Source organism: Eurosta solidaginis, chromosome 5 (genome assembly GCF_040869045.1).
Source record: "Eurosta solidaginis isolate ZX-2024a chromosome 5, ASM4086904v1, whole genome shotgun sequence".
Lineage (NCBI taxonomy): Eukaryota > Metazoa > Arthropoda > Insecta > Diptera > Tephritidae > Eurosta > Eurosta solidaginis.
Genome location: NC_090323.1, coordinates 187,851,885 through 187,878,176, shown reverse-complemented (window position 1 = coordinate 187,878,176; position 26,292 = coordinate 187,851,885). Strand labels below are relative to the sequence as shown.

General features: G+C 38.4%; 2 protein-coding genes across 29 annotated transcripts in view; one reads left to right on the top strand and one right to left on the bottom strand.

Annotated features, from left to right (window-relative positions):
- LOC137251888 (threonine-rich protein) overlaps positions 1-26,292 on the top strand; it is a 372,454-nt gene that overhangs the window by 150,800 nt on the left and 195,362 nt on the right. The window lies entirely within an intron of this gene.
- The window catches only part of LOC137251880 (supervillin-like), a 505,292-nt gene continuing 484,342 nt past the window's right edge, over positions 5,343-26,292 (bottom strand). For all 27 annotated transcript variants that reach the window (XM_067786789.1, XM_067786791.1, XM_067786794.1 and 24 more), the window contains 7 exons: positions 25,900-26,041; positions 20,027-20,591; positions 12,889-13,046; positions 10,798-12,816; positions 10,620-10,736; positions 10,429-10,559; positions 5,343-8,348 (listed from right to left, as the gene is read on the bottom strand). In XM_067786789.1, coding sequence (XP_067642890.1) covers positions 8,109-8,348; positions 10,429-10,559; positions 10,620-10,736; positions 10,798-12,816; positions 12,889-13,046; positions 20,027-20,591; positions 25,900-26,041 — 3,372 coding nt within the window. In that variant the 3' untranslated portion in view covers positions 5,343-8,108. The remainder of the gene's footprint in view (positions 8,349-10,428; positions 10,560-10,619; positions 10,737-10,797; positions 12,817-12,888; positions 13,047-20,026; positions 20,592-25,899; positions 26,042-26,292) is intronic.

Here is a 26,292-nt window from a genome sequence, read left to right as displayed (position 1 = left end):
CAAAATCCTTTAGTAGGTTCTAGGGGCATAAGCACTCCTTTGAAATGATTCTTACCCCATACTTAAGTTGAGGATATATGTACGTACGAGGATTATACGATTTTCACCCATGAGTTACGCAATTATATCCACTTAGACTGCTTATGGTTTCGAGGGCAGCATCCTTGGCCAAATAGTTACTCCCTAACGTTTCAGGGTGTTTCTCTGGTGAACTACACCTAGAGCTTCTAGGAAAGTGACGTCGATGAAGGTACATATGAGTTCGAAGTCGCAGTCCTATAGCTTCTGTGCTGGCATATGGTGTGAGGGTTAGGAGGCGTGGTAGCGACTGGTGGTCGGGATTGCTACTGTTTCCACATTGGGAATTGTAGCTCGTAATCATCGGGAATTGTAGCTCGAAAAAACTGGATGGGTACCACGAGAGTCATGAGTATAATAGACCATGAATAACAACCGTAAGTCGCCTTTGCGCATGACCGCCCAAGGACCCACAAACGATTTAAAGAAATTGTGTTCGCGACGATTATTAGGAGTTAACCCCAGGTGAAACTACGCTTTGCTCGAGATATACAGACAGAAGTGTGACCATTTTATGTATCTCTATTTCTTTTAAGCAGGCGCAGCAGTACCAATTTCAAAGACCGGGGTTAGGTTCGAAGGCTCCCTGGAGTAAGTGAACGAGGGACAATCCCTCCGCAAAGAGCTACTCCTGAGAATTTGTGAACGAACGGCGAGTTTTTAAGGCAAAAACCCCGGATCTTTCCGAAATGGCCAAAACTTTGATATCCTTAAATACATACAAATAAAACCTTTCCTAAATACTAATTTTTTTAAATAGAAAAATTAAGCTTTTTAAAGTAAGAACACCGGCGTACACCGGCGCGCCGCCGCCGCCGGTATATAACAGAGCCTACGCCGCCGCCGCCGATAAAGTGATCGGCGTAAACCTCTAGTCCCGTCGGGGTCATTTCGGGGCTAGTACGGGATCATTTGGGGACCCTTCCGGCATCACTTCTGGATGGATTTCGGGATCTGTACGGGAACCCATCAGGGTAATTTCGGAACTATTTCGGGATCATTTGGGAACCCTTGGGGGGTCACTTCATGACTTTTTCTGTATTATTTCGGGATAATTTGGAGACCCTTTCGGCATCAATTCTTGATGATTTGCGGGATCCATCAGGGTCATGTCGGGACATTGCTGGGATCATTTGGGGACCCTTCCGAAGTCATTTCTGGATCCGTCCGGGATGCCGTAGGAGTTATTTCGAAATTTTTTTTGTTACTTTTTCGGGATAGATTTGGGATCCTTCCGGCATCATTCCTGGATCCGTGCGGGATCCCATCGGGGTCATTTCCAGACTATTTCCGGACTTTGGGACCCTTCCGGAATCAGTTCTGTATGGTTTTCGCGATCCGTCGTGGATCCCCTCGGGGTTATTTCGGAACTTTTTCTGGACTATGTCGGGATAATTTAGGAACCCTTTCTGGATTATTTTTGAGATCCGTCCGGGAGCCCGTCAAGGTCATTTCGGAACTTTTTCGGGACTATTTCGGGATCATTTTGGTACCCTTCAGGGATCATTTCTGTGTGGTTCTCTGGATAAGTCTAGAATCGTGTCGTTATAATTTCGGGGTTTTTGGGACTATTCCGGGAACTTTTGGGTACCCTTCCGGGGCATTTCTGGATGGTTTTCGGGATCCGTCCGCGATAGCGTCGGGGTCATTTCGTGGCTTGTTCTGGATAATTTCGGGATCATTTGGGGATTCTATTAGGTTATAAGCTCATTTAGTTCATTTTTACTCAATTACAAAAATAAAATGCATTAGACAGAAAAAAATTTTTAAACAGATAACTTGATAAGCAGGCTAACGTGAATAGCCCATATATTTTATTTTCTCCTTACGGACGGGGCCGCGGGTAAAGGCTAGTTTATTTTTATATAAAATATCTTTTAATATTAACTCCTAAATGGGGAGCGTGCCATTATTCTGTATTACAAAATTCTGTAAATTGCAAAAAAAATCTGCTTTAACAAAATTCTGTTTTTTTAAAATCCTGCTTTTTAAAATTCTGCTTTTTCAAAATTCTGCATGTTTAATTCTGGAAGTCAAAATTCCGGAATCATGGCATGGCGTAGCCGGTGTTGGATCGGCTAAGGGTTATTTTTTTAAAGTGCGGCCGAAGGCCGCGTACGCAGAAGGGTATACTACGCAGAAGGACATCACCGTGGCGGTAGCCACGGTTATACCACACACCCGGACTTGGCATGGCGTAGCCCAGGGTTATTTTTTATAAGCGCGGCCGAAGGCCGCCTATGCAGAAAGGTGTTCTACGCAGAATTACTGTGCATGGCGCACTTTTTCAAAATAATTACATGACCTCTTTAACATTGTTAACATTACATTTTAATACAGAATTTTGAAAGCAGAATTTTAAAAAGCAGAATATTGTTTTTAGAATTTTGTACATACATAATTTCGACACCAACCCTCCTAAATGTATGCTAACAATTCGTTTTAAAAATTTATATCTGACTGAAAATTTTTGAGACAATCATTTAAAAATTTAAATATACAAGAACAAAAATTCAATTTATTTAAAGTGGGTACATTTAAAGTTGAATATATATATAACCCTACAGCAGGTTTTATGTACCCAAGCGACTCGGGATTTTTACAGACCATTTAACACGAATCGAAAATGATTTTGATTCAAACGATCACTAAAAATATGTGAAAACATGGAATTGGTAGCAACGGAGGGTGACTAGTTCACCATGTTATTTGTTCGGTTTACCATTTTTGAGGTATTGTTATTCAAAAAATGGAATAAATTTACTACTCTTTACGAAACTTCACTCCCTCACTATAGCAGGTACCTTGTCACTGGTGTGAATAGTGATAGAACGATACGAGTACCGAGTCAGTTGTATCGATACCTTTCTGAAAAATACTCGAGTATTTCGTACTCGATGCTGAGTAAAGTATCGATACTTTACTTCGACACTTTTCCCAGATACTTTACCAAGTGCCGGCATCTGCATGTTTAAGATCAACAAAGTTCAGTCCAATAACATCATAGCTTGAGCATAAATTGAGATTGTCGACGATGCGGTAAAGTTCCGCCTTTAACTTAAACCGACTTTTCGATAATGATGGAGTGAAGGACGATCTCAGCATATGGTGGTAAAAGAAAGGTATGTGTTTATTGTCCAAAATCACTAGCTCCAATAAAATTATGAAAACCAGCTAACTCCATAAAATTCAATACATTTTAACTTATCATGCAAGAGAGCTGTGAACTACTGTGGAGTTTTGGTGGATGGAGTTAGCAGCTTTTACAGCATCGTCGCTTCCCAAGGCAGCCGGTTCTATGTACCGGAGCGACTCGTTATTTTACCCTTTCAGTGTAAACCCATTTAATTTGTTGCGTCCTTCCCACAAATTGTCATCCTTCAAGCAGATCCTCCTGCTCTGGGAAGGTATCGAACCCAATCCGGAACCTGCACCTGATCGCGATCCCGATCCAGAGAAATGGTTTTGCTGCGTATGCGGGAAAATAATCTTTTTAGGAAGGTCCCACTCTTGTCCGTGTATCACGTCAAGGGATGGTTGCATCGGACAGGATGTTCTGGGCTAGACCCCAAAACCCGACGCCCTCGTAACTTTTATAAATCTTGTGTGTTTCCTTTCTTGTCACGCCCAAGGGCGTCCCGTAGTATGCGCGCAAGCACCCCCCCCCCCCCCGGCTCCCTCCTTCTCCCCTTCTTTTCGGCACTAGCATTCGAGAAGGTCAGGGAAACAGAATCCTAGTCCGTATCACCTTTTGCACCGTTTTCCAGCACAGAATATATATGTTTGCCCAATGCAGCTCTTGTCTTGGACGGTGCCACTTTCCTAGATTCTCTGGTCTCAGCGACAGCAACCCCCGCGCCATGCAGCCAGGCCGAAAACCCAACTACACCGGGTACCCCAATGCTTACCCAGGGACGTCCAGTCCCAGGGCCACAACAGCAATTGCATCCTGGCCTCGCTCAACTCAGGCGTAGACATCCGTCACTTAGCCCTAGAGTGACGTCGTCTCCCCGGTGCACTTCAAAATTCTGCAGTTAAACTGCAATGTGTTAACTGGGAAGATCACGGAGATCGTGAAGCGGCATAACATTGCTACAAAATGCAACAAACAAAATTTCGAAATTTTGCTTGTTTCCAGAGATATCCACAATAATCGGTTTAGACGTCAGCAATTGTTGCTAAAGCGATATCTCACGTAGCACTTGAACGGTTAATGATAGAACCGTGGATTAAATAGTGAATTAAACTTAAAATAGGTGGCTATATAACGCAAAAAGAGAGTTTAGAAAATCTTGCTTGGTTCAAGAGATATTGCGCAATTTAGGTGCTGGGTCATTTCTGTGCCGATAATTCCCATTTTTGCGTCGAAGGGTTAATGATGCAACTTAATATCAAATTGTTGATGAATCCATAAGTAGATGGCTGTATAATGCAATAAATAAGTTTAAAAAATCTTGCTTGGTTCAAAAGATATAGGCCAATTTTGGTGTTGGGCATTTGTGTACCGATAAATTCGCATTTTACCCTGAAGGTTTAATGATAGAAGTTTATGTCAGATAGTGGATTAATCTACAATTGGGTACCTATATATTGCAAAAACAAAAACTTTGTCATTTGGCTTGGCTCAAGAGATATACACAAAGTCACAGTAGTTATCGAAAAACCAATTAACCGTCGTAGCGCCTGAACCGTTAATGATGGAAACTTGAAATAATAGACAATCACATTATATGTAAGCTTGAAAGAATGTAAATATTAAATTTGAAAAAAATGTTTATTCGTTTAATAATGCTTTATTTAACATAATTTACTTAGCAATATTAATGTTTATACATGCACAAATCCACGGAAGGTTTAAATAACTAAAAAATTACTTAAAATTAAATTATAATTTAACATAAATTTTAAAATTATATATACTAAATCAAAGCGTAAATAGGTATGTAAAATATTAAAATCGTTTGAACTAAATTTTGAAGCGTAACTATAAATAAATGTATAAAAGACATAAAAACAAACAAACGCATATTTGCAAATATAATTTTAATTTTCTTTTTAAATATTTTTTTTTTATAATAACATAATTTTAGTTATATGTATGTACAATTGAAAAAATCAAATTTATGTAAAATTTAATATTTACAATAAGGGGTTAAATTTAAATATAGGCAAAAAGGAAGCGCTAACTATATTGGTTTTTGTGGAATAATCTGAAATATTTTAAATTAATTTTAAGAAAAGTTGATGCATAATTCCCCAATAAATAATTTTTAAATTTTAGTTTTGTTAAAAAAGTTTGATAATTTATTTGCTTTTATTCAAATGTATAAATAAATGGCTGAAGTCAAATGTATAAATACTTAAGAATTATTAAATTTTTTTTATTTTTTTTTTTTTTTTTGTTATACATTTTGAATGATTCGGTGAAGTTTGCGCAAATAATGTGCATTGAAGCTGTGAAGTGTTAGTTTTTTTTTTCTTTTTTGCGTGTTAGATGTCGCACAAAGTAAGAAATAGCATCAAATTTAATTTGCGAATTTCGTCAGTTATTTTTTCTTTTTTATTTTTGTTAATTTTAGTAAAAACTTCAATGAATTATCCAACGAAACCTATCTAACTCAAATTCGAGAAATTATTCACGAAAATTGTGAATGCTTGTTTATCTACGAAAACTGGTTTACATATATTCGAAAACTATTTGGAAAAAAAATAAAAAATTCTAAAAGTTCTTAAAAAGCTTTATATAAATTTCCTAGTTTTTCTTTATGCATAACGAAATCTATATACATAAAGCAATTTCGAAAGCATATTCGAAAAACCTTAAAAATCCATCTTTTTATTTTGTATAACGAAAGCAGTTAGGCATACTACGGGTTTCAAATTCGATTTAAAAAGCTTTTCTGATTTTCTAAAATCAATAAAATTTTTCGATTACAATTTAACTAGCCGTGAAGATATTAACTCAAAGTATGAAATAGAGAAATTTCAATACGGCGAAAATTTAAACAGGCATTTATGTAAACTAATTGTGAAAATACTATTAAAAAAATTCGAATAAAAGATTTTTATTAAATCTACATGATTTGATAATGTATGACGAAAACTATTAGCTATGCTTCGGGTTTTGAATTCTGGAAAATTTTTAAAACAAGATTTGAAAACCTGTTCCGATTACCTAATATCGATAAAATTTTTCGGTTTAAATTCGAGAGGCTTTGAGGAAGTGAACTGAAGTATCTAATTGAAAAATTTCAATACGTGTAAAAAAATTTCGAAAACATTTTCAAAAAAATACGAAGTAAAATTTTTTTAGTTTTCAGAATCTTCATGAGCATTTCCAGAGTTCAGTATGGTGAAAATTGGAACAGGCTTGTATAAAATCAATTTCGAAAGTATTTTCAAACTTCGAAAACTCGAAATTTTTTAAATAAGTTTCATGAGCATTTCCAAACTTTTATTTATGTAAATGATGTAATTCGTGTAAACCAATTATAAAAAAAAGTCTAAAAACTTTATTACAAAATTCTTTTTGAACATGCAGTTTTGTCCAAGCCATTTAAGTATAGCAAAGTTCAAGTTTGATGCTTCTCGAAATTCGCTAGCTTTTTGACAATTTTTCCCCAGCGCATTTTATTGTATTCTTTTTTTATTTAAGAAAATCTAAAATAATTGCGAATTTTGAGAGACTTTAAACTTGTACTTTGGCGAACTTGAACTACAAAATTACAGCTTCCTGAACTACAAATTGTAGCTTCCTTAAATTTTAAAAACTATTTGAAAATTTTAATTACTATTTTTAAAAGTTTCTGAAATCTGGTAATTGCTGGTATCTGTGCCGTTTTGTTTATTGATTAACTTCAAAGTTATAATAAAGATCTTTTCAAAAAATTGGTTTAGACAGTTTTCCGAATTTTCGAAGTGCTTCGAATTTGGTTGGCATGTATTTCGATATTCGTTTGCATAGTTTTCGTGAATCTAATTTTTCGTTACTCTAATTTTCATGAAGCTTCTTCAAATATTTCGAAATAATCTAAGATTTTGAATTCGTTTACAGTCTTCGTTCTCGAATTTTCGAAAGTGTTTTCGAAATTGGTTGACATAGTTTTTGTTAATAAATAAATTTGAAAACGAAGACTTTCAATGAAAGAAAGATATTTTCAAAATTTTTAGGATTTTCGAAAGTGTTTTCGAGATTGGTTTATATAGGTTTCGTTAATAAATTAATTTGAAAATTTGTATAAAGACTTTCCAAACAATTTTGAATTTTCGAAGTTGTTGAAAATATTTTCGAAATTATTTGAAATAGTTTTTCTTATAAAATTGAGTAAATTGGACTGATAAAACTTGCCAATCCTTTGCGCTGCCATTTTTTTACTCGAAGGTGTACCCAAAATTGTTTAAACATTATAAATTGTATTTCTAAATAAATGTGTAGAAATGTAATTCAAAAACGCCTTCCCTTTGCAAATATGCAAGTGGTTAAAAAAGATATGTTGGTGTATAAGCTTAATTTGTTGTTTTTAATCAATAAAAAGTCTAGCATAAAATATAGTATACAATTTTTTTGTTACTCGGTTATACAAGTTTATATGTATATTTTTGAATGAGACCTATACATATGTATCTATATAAGAAAGAATGTGCGCATGCGCATTAAATATAATTTTCTTGTTGTATGTAAAATACAATAAATATGTCAAAAGTTAATAAATATGTATGTATTACAGTTGATTAGCGATTGTATATATGCATATAAATATATATATCAAAAATGATTGCTTATATGTGCGTTCGCGTGCACTGTTAAGCGCCTAAATGTATATATCAAAATATTTAGAATTGCATGCTTTGTTATGTTTGTTTTTTTTTTTGCATACGCCATATGTATGTATATATCAAATAAAATTTTTTTTTTGTTTTTTTTTCGGATTTCTAGTCTTTAAGCATTAAGTTTCTTAATATGTTTTAGAATATTAAAAAAAAAAAAAGAAATCAAAATATATATTTTTGTTTGTATATTAAAATTAAAATTAAAATAAACCACGCTCCTTCTTCAGATTGGTTTGCTTCCACAATGGCATTTGTTCGAATTCGGTGCTGGTCATTCCAAGCGCCGTCTGGAAATCTTCAGCGTTTAAATATAACTCTAAGCGCGTTGGATCTACACCTTCCGGCAGTGGACGTTCTTTTAATATGGCTAGCGGATATTCAGTTTGTGTTAGTTGCTTTAAAACATCTATAATGGGCGTGGGTTCATCAGTGCGACCATCCTGGAAGATACACCCAATAAAATTTTTTTTAATAATATATCAATTAATTAGAGGATCCGAGAGACTTTGTTCAGTCTATGTGAAGTCTCTATTGACCTCCCAGTTCAACCTGCACGCCTCTCCACTTATCATTCACTCTCTTGCTCACTCACTCAGCTATCCTCATTTTTTATTCCTCCGTTCTTTTCCCTCTGCATTTCACTATTAACCCAAACAAACTGTTATACATCGCATTTAAGGAAAATGAATCCTTATTTCTCTTGGGGCGTGAAATCGTGTAGTTTTGTCAAACTTTGTATGGCTTTTATTTTACAGTGACCAAATGAGCTAACCTGAAAACTTCATAAAATCGCTTGCGATTTGGTAGGCGTGGGATTGTCAATTGTTCCAAAAACCAAGCGTCATCTATTTACAATTTTCCAGTTGTTTTGTAAGGTCTGCAATCTCATACTCAGTCGCAGAACCAAATACCTAGTTTTTGCGACTTTTGAGACTGCAGTGACCCGTAAGTACGCCCTTCAAAAGCCTCAGACTGATTTATGGGACGTTTATGTCGTACCCTAAATACCTACAAATACGTCTGCCTGTCGCAATCCAGAGCTTTCGGATCAGTATTGTTCTCTGAAATGCGTCTCCTTTTGTCTGAGTTCTTTTCTTGTGGTAAAGGACTTATTTAGGATCATATAAGGCATGCTTTCTGGCCAGGATGTCAGGTGTTCGTTACAATCGACCCCTCTGTGTCCCGGGAGCTATACTATATTGAAAGTGCTATTAGACCACAAGCAGTTCAGGTTCTTTACGCACTCGTGAGCAATTGACAATCTATGTCCACTGGGACATTAGTTTTGCCCCACCATCGATCTAGAGGTTATACTTTTGATGATGGGATGATAGATTCTACAACCGCAAAAACGAGAGACACACCGCTACAATAAGAAGAACAACAACAACCTTCTATGAAAACCTCGTAAAATTAAGGACCTTTTTCATGTCCCAGCTCTTAAATTAACCGACAAGGATTGTAAAGAGACTGATCCAATTTATTTTGAGCATTTGAGAAGTTTCGCCAGCTTAACAACCGCGAGGTCTGAGGGACTATTTAAAAGTGGTTTTCAATAAACTTCGATTTACTTTGACATTGTGCAGTCGCATAGTCCTCTGCTCCAGCAAACTGCAATTACGACATAAGTTATTGCGTTGCAATCGGATCCATTTGGCATAACACCCTATTGTGCAGTGCCCGATCAGTGCTCCAATAAGTCCCTTTTATTCATAGTGCGAATGACCGGAAATGCTTAGGTCATCGTATGACGGTCACATACTCATTAAACCTCTACAGGACTTCGATCACTTCCACCAATTCAAAGTTGATAACCTTGGGTCCCATGGGTGCAAGGACCACTATCTTCTGCGAGATCAAGGGCGCAGCGGCCTTTTCTTTTTTAATTTCGCACGTATTTTATGACGCCCCGGAATTCTAATTAAAGAAACCCTATGTCTACACGCTAGGTTTATGGCTTACTCCTTACACTGGCTGACCAGACTTGATGCCATCGTTGCTGGCTGCGTCGAAATACTCTCGTTGAGTGAAGGAGTTGCATAATTATGGGTGTGTCTGGGAGTCTTGCTAGATTATTTCTCTAAGTCCATGGGTCCATATTGGATACGTCCGAGTTAACTGGGATTTCGAATCTTTTCAATGTTTTCTTGTAGAAGAGGATTTTAATGATTGTATCGAAGATGTGATATGAAAAATTGAATTCGTTTATGTTGTGATATGGAGTCTGTAACACTATGCAAAAAAAGACGGTGCCTGTATGTGTGATCTTTGCCAATACCCAACTGTGGGAAGTTAAGTACACCCAAGGACACAGTTTCTTTGATAAAGCGATCGGTAGGAATCGAATTGTAAGTCACACTGAAAACCTCTGCAGGTCATTATCTATAGCCCCTGTAATTGCACCACAGGTATATTGTTAAACCAGACGTTGTGATACCCGAAAATAAAGCCAAACTTCTCCAGCCACATTAGGCTAAAGGTACAGCATAACTTAACTTAGCCATAGAGTTTTTTACTCACCTGCAAGTTTATTTCCTTAATATCCTCACGTTCTATCCAATCGGGGAAGAGAGCTTGAAATGCCAGCGGCTCTAGGCCAGCCCAAACAACATAACCTTTAATGTCATGGAAGTCTTTTTCATTATTTTCACCTGGTGGAGTAGCGGAAAAATTAAAACAAACATAAGGATTAGAGAAATAACGTCGCTTACCAAATTTGGTGCACCAATATGAAACCGCAGTCTCCAAAGCAGCGCGACGTTCGGAGATCCAACGATTAACGCCAGCGCGATTCTCATTTGTTGGACTGCTGCGCTCTTCGGTGGTAACTAAATATAAGAAAAGACAAACAGTTAAGTTTCATTTCAGTGTACAACTTGAGCAACTTACTCTTCAAATCCTCCAGCGGCCACCAGCCCATCCACAACCATAACATATCACCATCATCAAACATAAAAGTCGTCGGCTGGCGAGCATGATATAGCTGAGCTTGCGTAAAGGGAAACGGACTATGTAAATCTTTGCAACGTAAAGCATATAGCAACTCCACTGCGCTAAACACACCCTGCGTGCTAGAGAAATGGAAAAGACGTGGCGTATATGCGAAATCTTTGGTCGTAACTGTGAGCAGGCTATAATAAGCGTGTGCATCGAACCCCGTCAAAGCCTTGGTGAATTCAGCAATTTTCTGACCGCCTTCTTCAATCGTCTCCACACGCAAAGCCATTACATTGAGCACAAACAAATCTTCGGGTTTCTCTAACTTTAAGTGCTCCATAGCGCGCTCAGCAATATCACGCGTATGCTTAGCGCTCTTACAACCATGCCATATATAAACGACACCTTGCTCACCATGAACGAGTAACATTGAACAGCGTGAACGCAATTGACGTGCATGACAGTCGACTTCGGTGAGTAGAGTCTCTTCGGGCATATTGCCTGTTAGCTGATAGAGACGCCACGTATTGCGGCGTTGTAAGCAATCTTCCTTGCGTCCACGATGTTGGAAAAGCAATTTGAAGAGACGTATAAATGCCGATGATTCATCACCTTGTGCCACAAGTTTTTGTGCGCCCTTTTCTTTGTCCAGTTCCACGGTGAGAAGTGCAGCGGCGCCCTTTTCATTTGCGCTCGAATCGTTGCCCTGCCAGCAGAAATAAACACAACGATCACGTCCTACCGTAGCGCGATTCGAAATTTTACCGCTTAGTTCGCGCACTGTAACCGAAATCTGATATATCCAGCGTACAATATAACTCTCTGCGGAGTAGAAATGGCTATAACTGTCAGCTTTGGCGTTGTCGAAGTTAAATTCATTTATTTGCCATTTATCAATGGATTTTGTGATAACATCGAAGTGACGCATGCTATCGTTGTCATAGTAGAAATTTCCACGCCCTAAGTTTGAGTTCTCCAAGACTAAATTAGGCTCGACATAAAGTTCACCTTTATAGAGCGCTGCTCCATCGAGTGCCTTCACAGCATGCACGCCGTTCGCGAGATAATCTTTTTCTAAATCTTCGCGCTCCACTTCAGGCCAATCGGAGAATTTCTCTTTGAACAGAGATGTCTCCATATTTTGTGTTATTTTACCGAGTATACACCAATCGCCACGTTTTTCACAACGTCTTAAGAATTTATACGAATCGCGACTACCCACGATGGTGGCATAATTAACGGGATTTACATAGCAGCTGGAATAATCCACCTCGCCTGTATCGAAATATTCCTGTGCAAGTTTGATTGCAGCGCGTTTAGCATCGCTCGGCGCTGTCTTGCCATTCCAAACATACATTTCGCTACCGAAGTCGAAGATGATCACCTTATTGGGATCGAGCATTTCAACTTTGGGTATGCAACCCCAGTATCTTTCGAATGGCACAAGCGAATCATCTTGGAATTCATAAATTTTATTAGTCTCAATTAGGCTTGCCTCGAAGAGGTCATCCTCATCGGCATGTCCACACTCGGGAATTTGATAATCGTCTGGTTTGCCAAGTAAATCCCAAAATTGCTTCCAATGGCGTTCTGCCAACTGCTTGCCATCATTGAGTATCACCTCATTTGACGCGGTACAACCAAGATCTCTATTTTCTACTATATAGGCGCATATTTTCTTGCTACGCGCTATCTCAATAACATTGGCATATGAGCCGACATAACGGTAAAGCTGTTCGCCATTGATGAGTATAAAACAGTCACCACGATTCAGCGACTTGTAGGTGGGTTCGACTAATCGTGTCTGCACATGCGTACGTCCTTTGATATGCAGCAACATGAGCTTCTTATAGGGCAACCATAGTTGTTGTAATGGCAGTGATGATGATTTTAAGGCGACCGATTTGAAGTCCTCAATGGATGCTAAACCGGCGATAGCTTCTGCCGCGAGATTACTGTTACGATGACCATCTACGGAAAGAGAAAGCGTGGAGAGCAAAGTTAAGATAAGTCCCTAAAACTAGATTAATTTGAAACACTTACACGACTCCAATTTTAGCCGCCTCATTTCACGTTCAGCAACGCCCGATTTAACTTCGGTATATTCGGATGTTATATCACTGCGTTCAGCTAAACTTTTGAGTGGATTACGTGCTGCTCGTCGACCCTTCGGTCCTTGTATGGTACGTTTTGTAACCAAACTGCAAACAACCAAAAAGAAAAGGAGCGTACAAATTTTGATAAGCGAAAGTTAATTTCGAATTTTGTCCTTTTTAATATTTCAAAACATTTTCTTTGTAGAATTGAATAACAAAACAAAAAAGTGATCAAAACACTTGTTAAGGCGAATTCGGAGCAAGGTGATGACATTTGATTCAATTCTTTTTATTATACGGCGAATGGGGTCTCAATTCGCTTTTAATTACGTTGCATATTTCGATTCGCTTGGGTTACAGTAAAACTGAAAAGGCAAGTTTTATACTTATTTCGCATTACATTGTACGGCGAATCGCTCGTGTATTCGTTTTGCTATATTCTGGGCGAATTCAGTACAGTGCGTTGGCTCTTTGCTTTTGCGATTTTTTTTTTTAAAGAGAAATCCGTTACCATACAACGAGCGTTTACAAAATAATGCAAATTTTATTCAAATTCTGTTCTAAGGCGAATTCAATGCAAGGGGATGGCATTTGTTAAAATTTTGTTTTTAATACGGCGAATGGGGCTTCAATTTCATTTTGATTTGAACGCTCGTTTACAAAATAATGCAAATTTTATTCAAATTCTGTTCTACAGCGATTTGGGTCTGAATAAATTTCCTAGATAAATGTGATACCACAGGATGTCAGTAAAATTAAATAAAGCAAATTTTTTTTTTGATTTGACATTCTGTTGTGCGACGAATTTGGTCTGAAATTGCTTTGCTATTACCTTGTATATATTGGATTGAGCCGTGGCGAATTCAGTACCAGTTGGTGCAAGGCGAATCTACCAACTCAACCAATTCGCCGTGCAGAAGGATGTCAAGTCAAAAGAAAATTTTCATTGATTTCGATTAACTGACATAATTATTGTACATGGCGTTGTATGGAAAAATAATCGAGAAGAAGCAATCAGCTGTTGGGATAACAACACCTGGTACTGAATTCGCCTTGGCATCAGTTAATCGAAATCAATGCTAAGGTCCCTTTGGCTTGACATTCTTCTGTATAGGCGAATAGAGTTGAAATCGCTTTGCCATCACCTTTTATAACGCGATTTTTCTGTTTATTTGAAATTTTGTTATACGAAGAGTTGAGTCCGACTTTGCATTTCAATCGCAAAAGCGAATTCAGTACAATAAGCTAGCTTATTGCTTGTGATTTTCAAGGAAAATCTCGTAACATATTATGCCAGTAAAATGAAAGAAAGCAATCTGTTGAGTATCAATAAAAAGGAACACCGCAAAATTTTGTTCGATATTGCATTCTGTTGCACGGTATGGGATCTGAATTTGATTTTCTATCACCAGGACGATTTTCCTAGAAAGATTATGCACTGTGGGGAATCAGTATGGGAAAATAGCGCGTATTTTCCTTTCAATTTGAAATTTTCTTCACCCTAGAACGCATAACCAAAAAATACCACGCAAGCGCATAACGGGGGTACCCGTGTGTCCACTTACAAGTTTTTACCGTTATAAATGCACAGTAACAATATTCATAAATAACAAGTAAGGAAGGTTAAGTTCGGGTGTAACCGAACATTACATACTCAGTTGAGAGCTATGGTGACAACATAAGGGAAAATAACCATGTAGGAAAATGAACCGAGGGAAACCCTGGAATGTGTTTGTATGACATGTGTATCAAATGAAAGGCATTAAAGAGTATTTTATGAGGGAGTGGGCCATAGTTCTATAGGTGGACGCCATTTAGGGATATAGCCATAAAGGTGGATCAGGGTTGACTCTAGAATGCGTTTGTACGATATGGGTATCAAATGAAGGGTATTAATGAGTATTTTAAAAGGGCGTGGACCTAAGTTCTATAGATGGACGCCTTTTCGAGATATCGCGGTAAAGATGGACCAGAGGTGACTCTAGAATGCGTTTGTACGATATGGGTATCAAATGAAAGGTGTTAATGAGAATTTCAAAAGGAAGTAATCCTTAGTTCCATAGGTGGACGCCGTTTCGAGATAGCGCCATAAAGGTGTACCAGGGGTGACCCTAGAATTTGTTTGCACAATATGGGCATCAAACGAAAGGTGTTAATGAGTATTTTAAAAGGGCGTGGGGCTTAGTTCTATAGGTGGACCCCTTTTCGAGATATCGCCATAAAGGTGGACCAGGGGTGACTCTAGAATTCGTTTGTGCAATATGGGTATCAAACGAAAGGAGTTAATGAGTATTTTAAGAGGGAGTGGGCCTTAGTTCTATAGGTGGACGCCTTTTCGAGATATCGCCATAAAGATGGACCAGGTGTGACTCTAGAATGCGTTTGTACGATATGGGTATCAAATGAAAGGAGTTAATGAGTATTTTTAAAAGGGAGTGGGCCTTCGTTCTATAGGTGTTCGCCTTTTCGAAATATCGCCATAAAGGTGGACCAGGGGTGACTCTAGAATTCGTTTGTGCAAAATGGGTATCAAAAGAAAGGAGTTAATGAGTATTTTAAGAGGGAGTGGGCCTTAGTTCTATAGGTGGACGCCTTTTCGAGATATCGCCATAAAGATGGACCAGGTGTGACTCTAGAATGCGTTTGTACGATATGGGTATCAAATGAAAGGAGTTAATGAGTATTTTTAAAAGGGAGTGGGCCTTCGTTCTATAGGTGGACGCCGTTTCGAGATATCGCCATAAAGGTGGACCAGGGGTGACTCTAGAATTCGTTTGTGCAATATGAGTATCAAACGAAAGGAGTTAATGAGTATTTTAAGAGGGAGTGGGCCTTAGTTCTATAGGTGGACGCCTTTTCGAGATATCGCCATAAAGATGGACCAGGTGTGACTCTAGAATGCGTTTGTACGATATGGGTATCAAACGAAAGGAGTTAATGAGTATTTTTAAAAGGGAGTGGGCCTTCGTTCTATAGGTGTTCGCCTTTTCGAAATATCGCCATAAAGGTGGACCAGGGGTGACTCTAGAATGAGTTTGTACGATATGGGTATCAAATTAAAGGTATTAATGAGAGTTTTAAAAGGGAGTGGTGGTAGTTGTATATGTGAAGGCGTTTTCCAGATATCGACCAAAATGTGGACCAGGGTGACCCAGAACATCATCTGTTGGATACCGCTAATTTATTTATATATGTAATACCTGCCAAGATTTTAAGGGTTTTTTATTTCGCCCTGCAGAACTTTTTCATTTTCTTCTACTTAATATGGTAGGTGTCACAACCATTTTATAACAGTTAACGCCATAAAATCTATGCCCCTACCAAATTTCAAAAGGATTGGTTAATTTTTGTTCGAATTATGGCGTTAAAAGTATCCTAGACAAATTAAATGAAAAAGGGCGGAGCCACGCCCATTTTTAAATTTTCTTTTATTTTTGTATTTTGTTGCACCATATCATTACTGGAGTTGAATCTTGACATAATTTACTTAAATACTGTAAAGATATTAAATTTTTTGTTAAAATTTTACTTTAAAAAAAAATTTTTTTTTTAAAGTGGGCGTGGTCCTTCTCCGATTTTGCTAATTTTTATTAAGCGTACATATAGTAATAAGAGTAACGTTCCTGCCAAATTTCATCATGATATCTTCAACGACTGCCAAATTACAGCTTGCAAAATTTTTAAATTACCTTCTTTTAAAAGTGGGCGGGGCTGCCACGCCCATTGTCCAAAATTTTACTAGTTTTCTATTCTGCGACATTAGTACAACTCACCTACCAAATTTCATTGCTTTATCCGTATTTGGTAATGAATTATCGCACTTTTTCGATTTTTCGAAATTTTCGATATCGAAAAAGTGGGCGTGGTTATAGTCCGATATCGTTCATTTTAAATAGCGATCTGAGATGAGTGCCCAGGAACCTACGTACCAAATTTCATCAAGATACCTCAAAATTTACTCAAGTTATCGTGTTAACGGACGGACGTACGGACATGGCTCAATCGAATTTTTTTTCGATACTGATGATTTTGATATATGGAAGTCTATATCTATCTCGATTCCTTTATACCTGTACAACCAACCGTTATCCAATCAAAGTTAATATACTCTGTGAGCTCTGCTCAACTGAGTATAAAAACCCAAACGAAAAAGAACAAGTAAGGAAGGCTAAGTTCGGGTGTAACCGAACATTACATACTCAGTTGAGAGCTATGGAGACAAAATAAGGGAAAATCACCATGTAGGAAAATGAACCTAGGGTAACCCTGGAATGTCATTGTATGACATGTGTATCAAATGGAAGGTATTAAAGAGTATTTTAAGAGAGAGTGGGCCTTAGTTGTATATGTGAAGGCGTTTTCGAGATATCGCCATAAAGGTGGACCAGGAGTGACTCTAGAATGTGTTTGTACGATATGGGTATCAAATGAAAGGTGCTACTGAGCATTTTAAGAGGGAGTGGGCCTTAGGTCTATAGGTGGACGCCTTTTCGAGATATCGCCATTAAGGTAGGCCAGGGGTGACTCTAGAATGTGTTTGTACGATACGGGCATCAAATGAAAGGTGTTAATGAGTATTTTAAAAGGGAGTGATCCTTAGTTCTATAGGTGGACGCCTTTTCGAGATATCGCCATAAAGGTGGACCAGGCGTGACTCTAGAATGTGCTTGTACGATATCGGTATCAAATGAAAGGTGTTAGTGAGTATTTTAAAAGAGAATGGTGAACGCCTTTTCGAGATATCGCCATAAAGGTGGACCAGGGGTGACTCTAGAATATGTTTTTACGATATGGATATCAAATGAAAGGTGGTAATGAGTAATTTAAAAGGGCGTGTGGCTTAGTTCTATAGGTGGACGCCTTTTCGAGATATCGCAATAAAGGTGGGCCAGGGGTGACTCTAGAATGTGCTTGTACGATATCGGTATCAAATGAAAGGTGTTAGTGAGTATTTTAAAAGAGAATGGGTCTTAGTTCTATAGGTGAACGCCTTTTCGTGATATGGCCATAAAGGTGAAACAGGGGTGACTCTAGTATGTGTTTGTACGATATGGGCATCAAATGAAAGGTGTTAAAAAGTATTTTAAAAGGGAATGGGCTTTAGTTCCATAGGTGAACGCCTTTTCGAGATATCGCCATATAGGTGGACCAGGGGTGACTCTAGAATATGTTTTTACGATATGGGTATCAAATGAAAGGTGCTAATGAGTATTTTAAAAAGGAGCGATCCTTTGTTCCATAGGTGGACCGCCGTTTCGAGATATCGCCATAAAGGTGGACCAGGGGTGACTCTAGAATGTGTTTGTACGATATGGGAATCAAATGAAAGGTGTTAATGAGCATTTTAAAAGCGAGTGGGCCTTCGGTGTATAGGTGGACGCCTTTTCGAGATATCGCCATTAAGGTGGGCCAGGGGTGACTCTAGAATGTGTTTGTACGATATGGGTATCAAATGAAAAGTGGTAATGAGTATTTTAAAAGGGAGTAATCCTTAGTTCTATAGGTGGACGCCTTTTCGAGATATCGCCATAAAGGTGGGCCAGGGGTGACTCTAGAATGTGTTTGTACGATATGGGTATCAAATTAAAGGTATTAATGAGGGTTTTAAAAGCGAGTGGCCCTTAGATGTATATGTGAAGGCGTTTTCGCGATATCGACCAAAATGTGGACCAGGGTGATCCAGAAAATCATCTGTCGGGTACCGACAATATACCACGAACAGTATTCCTGCCAAGATTCCAAGGGCTGTTGATTTCGCCCTGTAGAACTTTTTCATTTTCTTCTACTTAATATGGTAGGTGTCACACCCATTTTACAAAGTTTTTTCTAAAGTTATATCTTGCGTCAATAAAACAATCAAATTACCATGTTTCATCCCTTTTTTCGTATTTGGTATAGAATTATGCAATTTTTTCATTTTTCGTAATTTTCGATATCGAAAAAGTGGGCGTGGTTATAGTCGGATTCAAGCCATTTTTTATGCCAAGATAAAGTGAGTTCAGATAAGTACGTGGACTAAGTTTAGTAAAGATATATCGGTTTTTGCTCAAGTTATCGTGTTAACGGCCGAGCGGAAGGACAGACGGTGGACTGTGTATAAAAACTGGGCGTGGCTTCAACCGATTTCGCCCATTTTCTCAGAAAACAGTAACGTGATAGAATCTATTCCCCTACCAAATTTAAGAAGGATTGGTAAACTTTTGTTCGACTTATGGCATTAAAAGTATTCTAGACAAACTAAATGAAAATGGGCGGAGCCACGCCCATTTTGAAATTACCTTTTATTTTTGTATTTTGTTGCATAATATCATTACTGGAGTTGAATGCTGACATAATTTACTTATATACAGCAAAGATATTAAATTTTTTGTTAAAATTTTACTTTTAAAAAAATTTTTTTAAAAAGTGGGCGTGTTCTTAAATAACTTTTAAATTACCTTCTTTTAAAAGTGGGCGGTACCACGCCCATTGTCCAAAATCTTACCAATTTTCTATTCTGCGTCATAAGTTCAACCCATCTACCAAGTTTCATCGCTTTATCCGTCTTTGGCAATGAATAATCGCATTTTTTCAGTTTTTCGAAATTTTCGATATCGAAAAAGTGGGCGTGGTTATAGTCCAATATTCATTTTAAATAGCGATCTGAGATGAGTGCTCAGGAACCTACATACCAAATTTCATCAAGATACCTCAAAATTTACTCAAGTTATCGAGTTAACGGACAGACGGACGGACGGACGGACATGGCTAAATCAAATTTTGTTTCGATACTGATGATTTTGATATATGGAAGTCTATGTATATCTATCTCGATTCCTTTATACCTGTAAAACCAACCGTTATCCAATCAAAGTTAATATACTCTGTGAGCTCTGCTCAACTGAGTTTCACTTTTAACCTTGCATCAATTCGTCTCGGTTTTCACCTTTTATGAATTCGCCTTCTTTAGCTACTTGTTTGCAAATGTACTATAAAAGCCGAAGAATAATGAGTCATGCATACAGACCTGCTCTCCCCGTCGCGCACTCATCTACTAACCGGCCATACAACTCAATAAGTCCATCTTCTCTCGCACTTCTACTTACCGCTGTGTCGGCGCTTTAATGCTATCCAAATCGAGTTCACCCATTCTCGCATGCGCTCCGTGCACATTTTTTTGTTGCCATTCCACCGCAGTTGCGGTCTTTTGTTTCTTTGATGCAAAGAATTTTTCGAAGGTTTCTTCATCGTCCGCCCGTGGTACGGTAACAAGCGTACCGATCGATGCTGCTGTAATTCCAGCACTTTTTGTATTTGCTTTATTTTTAGACTCCTTTTCATTGCAACGCCCATCCGAATCAGAATCCGAATTCGAACTGGTATTGGATGTTGTGACTTCAGGTCTTTCGGCTGATACACTTAGACTACGTTGTAGGGATGTATTGTGGCGATTTGTACCAGCACCACTACCACGATTTGTATTGCTGTTTGTAACCATCATCGATGGACTCTTGGCTAGTCCAAGTTGTGGTTGATTGGCGCTGCGCACGACTTCCAGTGGGCATTTCTTGGGTTCTGCATTTTGTGCGCGTTCAAATTGTAGCTCAATGGGTGATTGTGCTTTTTTCTGTAGACGACCAGCGACTGTGAATTTGGAGGCATCGGATTGCTCTGCATTTGTACGAAAATGAAAACAAGAAGAACGTTATTAAAGGACTTTAACGATTTTTTATAAATAGATACATATATGATTAAATAAATTTATAAGATTCTTTTATATAGACGGGCTTTTCGTTCCCTAAACATAGAGGCAGGTTTGTGATTTTGAGATGTATTGATGGTACGTAAAACTTAGCAAAATTGCTTCCAAAGACCTTTCTCCGTGGTGAGTGACCAGAAATTAAACTCAAAAAGGCTTGCAACGTGTATTACTGAGGGAATTACTTTTTGGATTATAGGACTTCCTTGATCTAAAATGAAAACTTCATTGCAAAAACAAATCCCTGTCGAGAATATTATGAGTCGTTCGAAGAACTCAGTAAGACTTGGCAAGTTTCCTGCATACAATTATTCAGAAACAACGTGAGATATTCATGTTGATGGTACAAAGGCGGGATCCGCCACTAAGACTCTTAGTTTCCATATAAATGCTTCCCTTTTGAGACCCTTTTAGAAGTGGCACATATGAGGGAAAAAACACTTTAGGAAGCACCTGCAGCAGAAAACCTAAAAATAATTCGATTAGACATTAAAAGTAATATCCACTGCATGTACTCGTCACAGCCGGAGCTCGGCCAAGAAAGAACAATGGTGGTTTTGCTCATAATTCGACCTGAAGGGGGGTAAACTGTCCAAAGATTTCGAGCAAATAAGTTTCACGTAGTAAAAACATTCAAGGAATTACTAAATTTACAAATTACGAGAATGTGTATCATCCTTCAGCCGCCAGTATGCATAGCTGAAGTGAGTAGAAGTGCTTTTCGCGGTTTTGGTTGTGTGCGACGTTTTCAACAACGTTTGGGCAGTCGGTATGATATTCGATTTCGATATACCAATAAGGTATTTTATATAGTCCCTGCTTCTTAGTTGAGATAAATAGAGAGACGGGCAGAAGGATATTCCTGGCAATGTGGCAGTATAGACTCTGGGATTCCATTAACACTTGTTTCCTCTCTTTTTTGGAGCGGTAAGGACTAGAGGTTTACGCCGATCACTTTAACGGCGGCGGCGGCGGCGTGGGCGGTGCGCCGGGGTACGCCGGTGTTCTTTCTTTAAAGAGCTTTATTTTTCTATTTAAAAAAATAATATTTAGGAAGGGTTATGTTTGTATGTTTTTAAGGAAATCAACGTTTTGGCCATTTCGGAAAGATCCGGGATTTTGCCTCAAAATCTCGCAGATCGTTCAAACATTTTCAGGAGTAGGTCCTTGCGGAGGGATTGCCCCTCATTCACTTGCTCCAGAGAAGCTTCGAACCTAACCCCGGTCTTTGGAATTGGTACTGTTGCGTCTGCCGAAAAGAAATAGAGATACATAAAATCGTCACACTTTTGTCTGTATATCTCGTGCAAAGCGTAGTTTCACCTGAGGTTAACTCCTAATAAGCGTCGCGAACCAAATTACTTTAAATCATTTGTGGCTCCTTGGCGGTCACGCACAAAGGCGACTTACGGTTGCTATTAATGGTCTTTTAATACTCATCACACTCGCGGCACAGGTAGCCTCCAGTTTTTTCGGCTGCTTCTAAGAGCTACAATTCCCGATGTGCAAACAGTAGCAATCCGGACCACCAGTCGCTACCACGCCTCCTGACCCTCAATCCATATGCCAGCACAGAAGCTATAGGACTGCGACTTCGAACTCATACCTTCCTCGACGTCACTGTCCTAGAAGCTCTACGTGTAGCTCCGAAGACTTTCTAATTTGCCGCGCTATGCTGCCGAGCTACACCAGAAAAACCCCTTGAAACTTTGGGGAGTGACTATTCGGCCAAGGATGCAGGCCTCGAAATCATAAGCAGTCTAAGTGGATATCATTGCACAACTCATGGGTGAAAATCGTATAATCCTCAGCGCATCAACATAATTAAAATTGTATAAGGACCCTGGATACAATTTTAAAATGTAGACCAAAGTTTGCAGACGTTTGTGTTCACAACATTGATTTCAATAGCCTTCGTTAAATCGAAACGATATTTTAGAATGAAAGTCGACCGATTTTAAGTGGAAAGATGTTAATTGCTGTTTTCCGGCCTTTTGAGTCATTGTGGATGACTAGTTCGACTTTCCATTTAGGATAGTAGCATACACGGTCATTAGTACGACTGCATTGGGAAAGCTTTTGCTTCACCACTTTGAGTGTTCCTGCGAAGGACAAAGCCTCACCTGGTAAATATATGTGCCTACGTATTCACATTTATAAAAGGAGCCGTAACGTGTAGGTGATGTTTAAACTTGGTTGACATGTCCATGTGATTCACTCCAAGGGACTAGTTTTGGATAGGGCCGCCAACTTTAGGAAATGCCAAACCGGGAGGCTTTGGTGTTGGATGAAGTGTGAAAGTCAAAATTAACATTTCAGACGTTAATGTATAGTTTCACAAATAAACAACAGATGTTTGTGATTTTTCAAACCCTCCTCATACGTAAATATATCCTCAACTTAAGTATGAGGTAAGAATCGTTTCAACGGAGTATTTATGCCCGTAGAACCTACTGAAGGATTTTGCATAACTGATTTCGCTTATTCTTTCAGCCAATCGCAATATACAATTTTTTTTAAAATAGGCACCTTTTTTGGGTAATTTGCTTTTTTTTTAACAACTTGAGGACAATTTGAAAACATATTCGCCTTGGGTCATTTTATTTGAACTCACTGCTCATTATTAATTTTTTGAAAAAAAAAAAAAAATATGCAAAGTGAGCATAAAAATGTATTATCATACTTTTCTTTAGGTGTTTTGTTTCAATAACTTGGTGAATTGGGTGATGCAAAGTCCGTGTTAAGCTAGCATGGAAAGTGCCTGTTTTTCTAAATAACTTTTGAACAGTTAGAAAGAGTTAAATTTCGCAATTAGTTTCTTATAAGTGGCAGTGATGCGCATCCGTTGATACCACTTTCGATCATATCCGACCAATTTTCGACATGAACAATAAATGGCCTAAACAGTCTTAAACGAGTAGAAAATATAGTACCGCGCCGGACGCCGCCGCCGCCGCCGCCGCGCCGATATTTTTGGCATTCGGCGACGGCGTGCGAAAAACGAGAAAAATCGGCGGCGGCCGCGGCGTTTATAGGCGGTGCATATCTCTAGTAAGGACAGGAAGGTTTTGGAAAGTTTTGTCAATGCTGATGGTCCTTTCCTGTCAACTTCTGGACAATTTGGCCTAGGTCATCTAAGCAAGCATTCGGATAACCACACCTCTTTCCAATTGTCGAGGCTTTTGTGGCCGGTTTTAGACTCCAAGCGCCCCAGCTCGGAGCTATTAGGGTGAGCTAAGTTTCATCCTTCATGATAATTGCAAGTTAAGAGCGCACCACCTAATCGAATTCATGCAAAAAGGCGGAGATGAAATTATTCAAACACTTAATGCTGTCTAACCTTAGCTAGGACGAGGCGTAAATTTCTCGGTCGGGATGTATTAGATTACCCTTAGAAAATATCTAAGTTCGGTGTCTGACTTATTCGTAACTGTACCATTGCCACGAGCCGATTTGCTAAATAATTGAAAGCTAGTATCGCCGTTAAAGAATATGGAAAACGGCCCAAAAAAGTTTTCGAAGTGATTCTTGAACTGGGCAGCCACCACACAACTGTACCTACTATAGAGTATGCAATGGTCACCAAGCTGATAAGATAAGCAACACCACAAGGTAAGGTTAATACCTCCTTGACCAACAACAACCCTTCACTTGGTAGTACAAACCACCTACTTTCAGCAAGCCAAGTTTAACTGGAAAAAAACCTTAGGTTTTTGGCGCAAATAATCGACTGAAGGCAAAAGCTCCGTCTACCACACCGAATGCCCTGGGTTCACGCAAAGCAACATCAAAATTTTAGAAATAAGGGTTTTTCCAATTAGAAAAAATTTTTTTCTAAGCGGGATCGCCCCTCGGCAGTGTTTGGCAAGCACTCCGAGTGTACTTCTGCCATGAAAAGCTCTGAGTGAAAACTCATCCCCCTCGCAGATGCCGTTCGGAGTCGACATAAAACAAGTAGGTCCCGTCCCGCCAATTTTTAGGAAAAATTAAAAAGGAGCACGACGCAAATTTGAAGAGAAGTTCGGCCTAAAATCTCTTCGCAAGTTATCGCGCCTCCTACATTTATTTTTTTTAGTAACGTCTTTTATATTTTCGTTAGGTTATGGACGAATGTGACTTGAGGGTTTTGTTCCTGAACTATACTCCAGACGCATTCACTGGCCAATGCGCATGTAAGCTGAGGCCATTATTACACGTCTCTCCTAATATTTTTGATTACCTTACAGTCTGTAGCGTGACATAATCGACCCACGCGATTCCGAATCGGAATGAAAAGTAAAACGACATTGATTTCGACTCGGTTTCTATTTGGTGTTCTCAATTCCGATTGTAAAAAATTGATTCGAAGTCGATTTCGAATCGTTTTCATTCCGATTCGGTAACCAGTTTAATCAGCTGTTTTTGTTTATGTGTTTTGGTTTAAGTATCATAAAATTTTATTTTAATTAAAAAATGCCTGCAGATATGGTTTTTGATGCGCAGACGCAAGAATACGTGCTATTGTGCGTGCGAATCGTAAAAATGCGCTGGATCGGAATTCAGAACAGGTCGACTTCATTTCGATCAGCATAAATTTGTTTGCCTAATAGATTTCTTGATAGAAGTTTTTAAAGAAAGATTTATTATGCCAATTTAACTCAAATTTAAACAAAAAAATACACACAACTCTTCCAAATAAAATGAAGAATTTAAAAAGAATTATTTGAAAGACAAATATCGCAACATTTGTGTATAATCTGCCAATTAATTTTCATTCTGACTGCTCAGAGGCAATACTTTTCAAACCGATAATTTTTGGTCGGAATCGAAATTGAGAACACCAATCCATTTCGATTCCGAAAAAATTGATCGGAATCGGAATCCAGAACAGGCCTGAATACCATGCTGCGCGAGGTAAAATACTGGAAACACTAGGAAATTAACCGATATTTTGAATGGGCTCGGGCTAGTTGTCAATGTTGTGTAGTTATCTACAAAAAAGACTACTGCGAAAGGGATAACATAAACGAGGAGATAAAGCTTCACACTTTAATATTTAATTCCAAAACTACATGGATTATGGAGGATTTATCCCATATCATGGCAGCTACCACCTTACTTAACCTAACCTATGGCATAAAACGTATTTTTGATAGCTTGTTGGACTCCTTGTATCACAGCCCGTCTAAATAACTTTCCCATATCTTTGTTCAAGGAAAACAATTTTTAAAATGTACATACCAATACGATCTTTCCATTTTTCTGAAGATGTTTTCAGTTTACCCAAGCGATCTGAAACTTTGCCGCCCTCTATAGAAGTTGGGATAAGAGGTGAACCAGGTAATGGTTTATCTGAGAGTGAGTGTGCCAATGAAATGGATTCCTGGAATGAAGAAATGAAGTAATTAAGTTGGGAAGTTGATACTAAAATATTTATCTAAGTTATATAAAACATATATACAGGCGAACACGAAAATAACATTGGAAATTTTCAAATTTCGCCAAAAAAAAACTTACATACTTAATTGGCGCTTAACCGTTTAAACGGTTATGGCCGTCCAACAAAGCGCGCCAGTCGCTTCTTCTCCTTGCCAACTGGCGCCAATTACTCACACCAAGGGAGTTTATATCGTT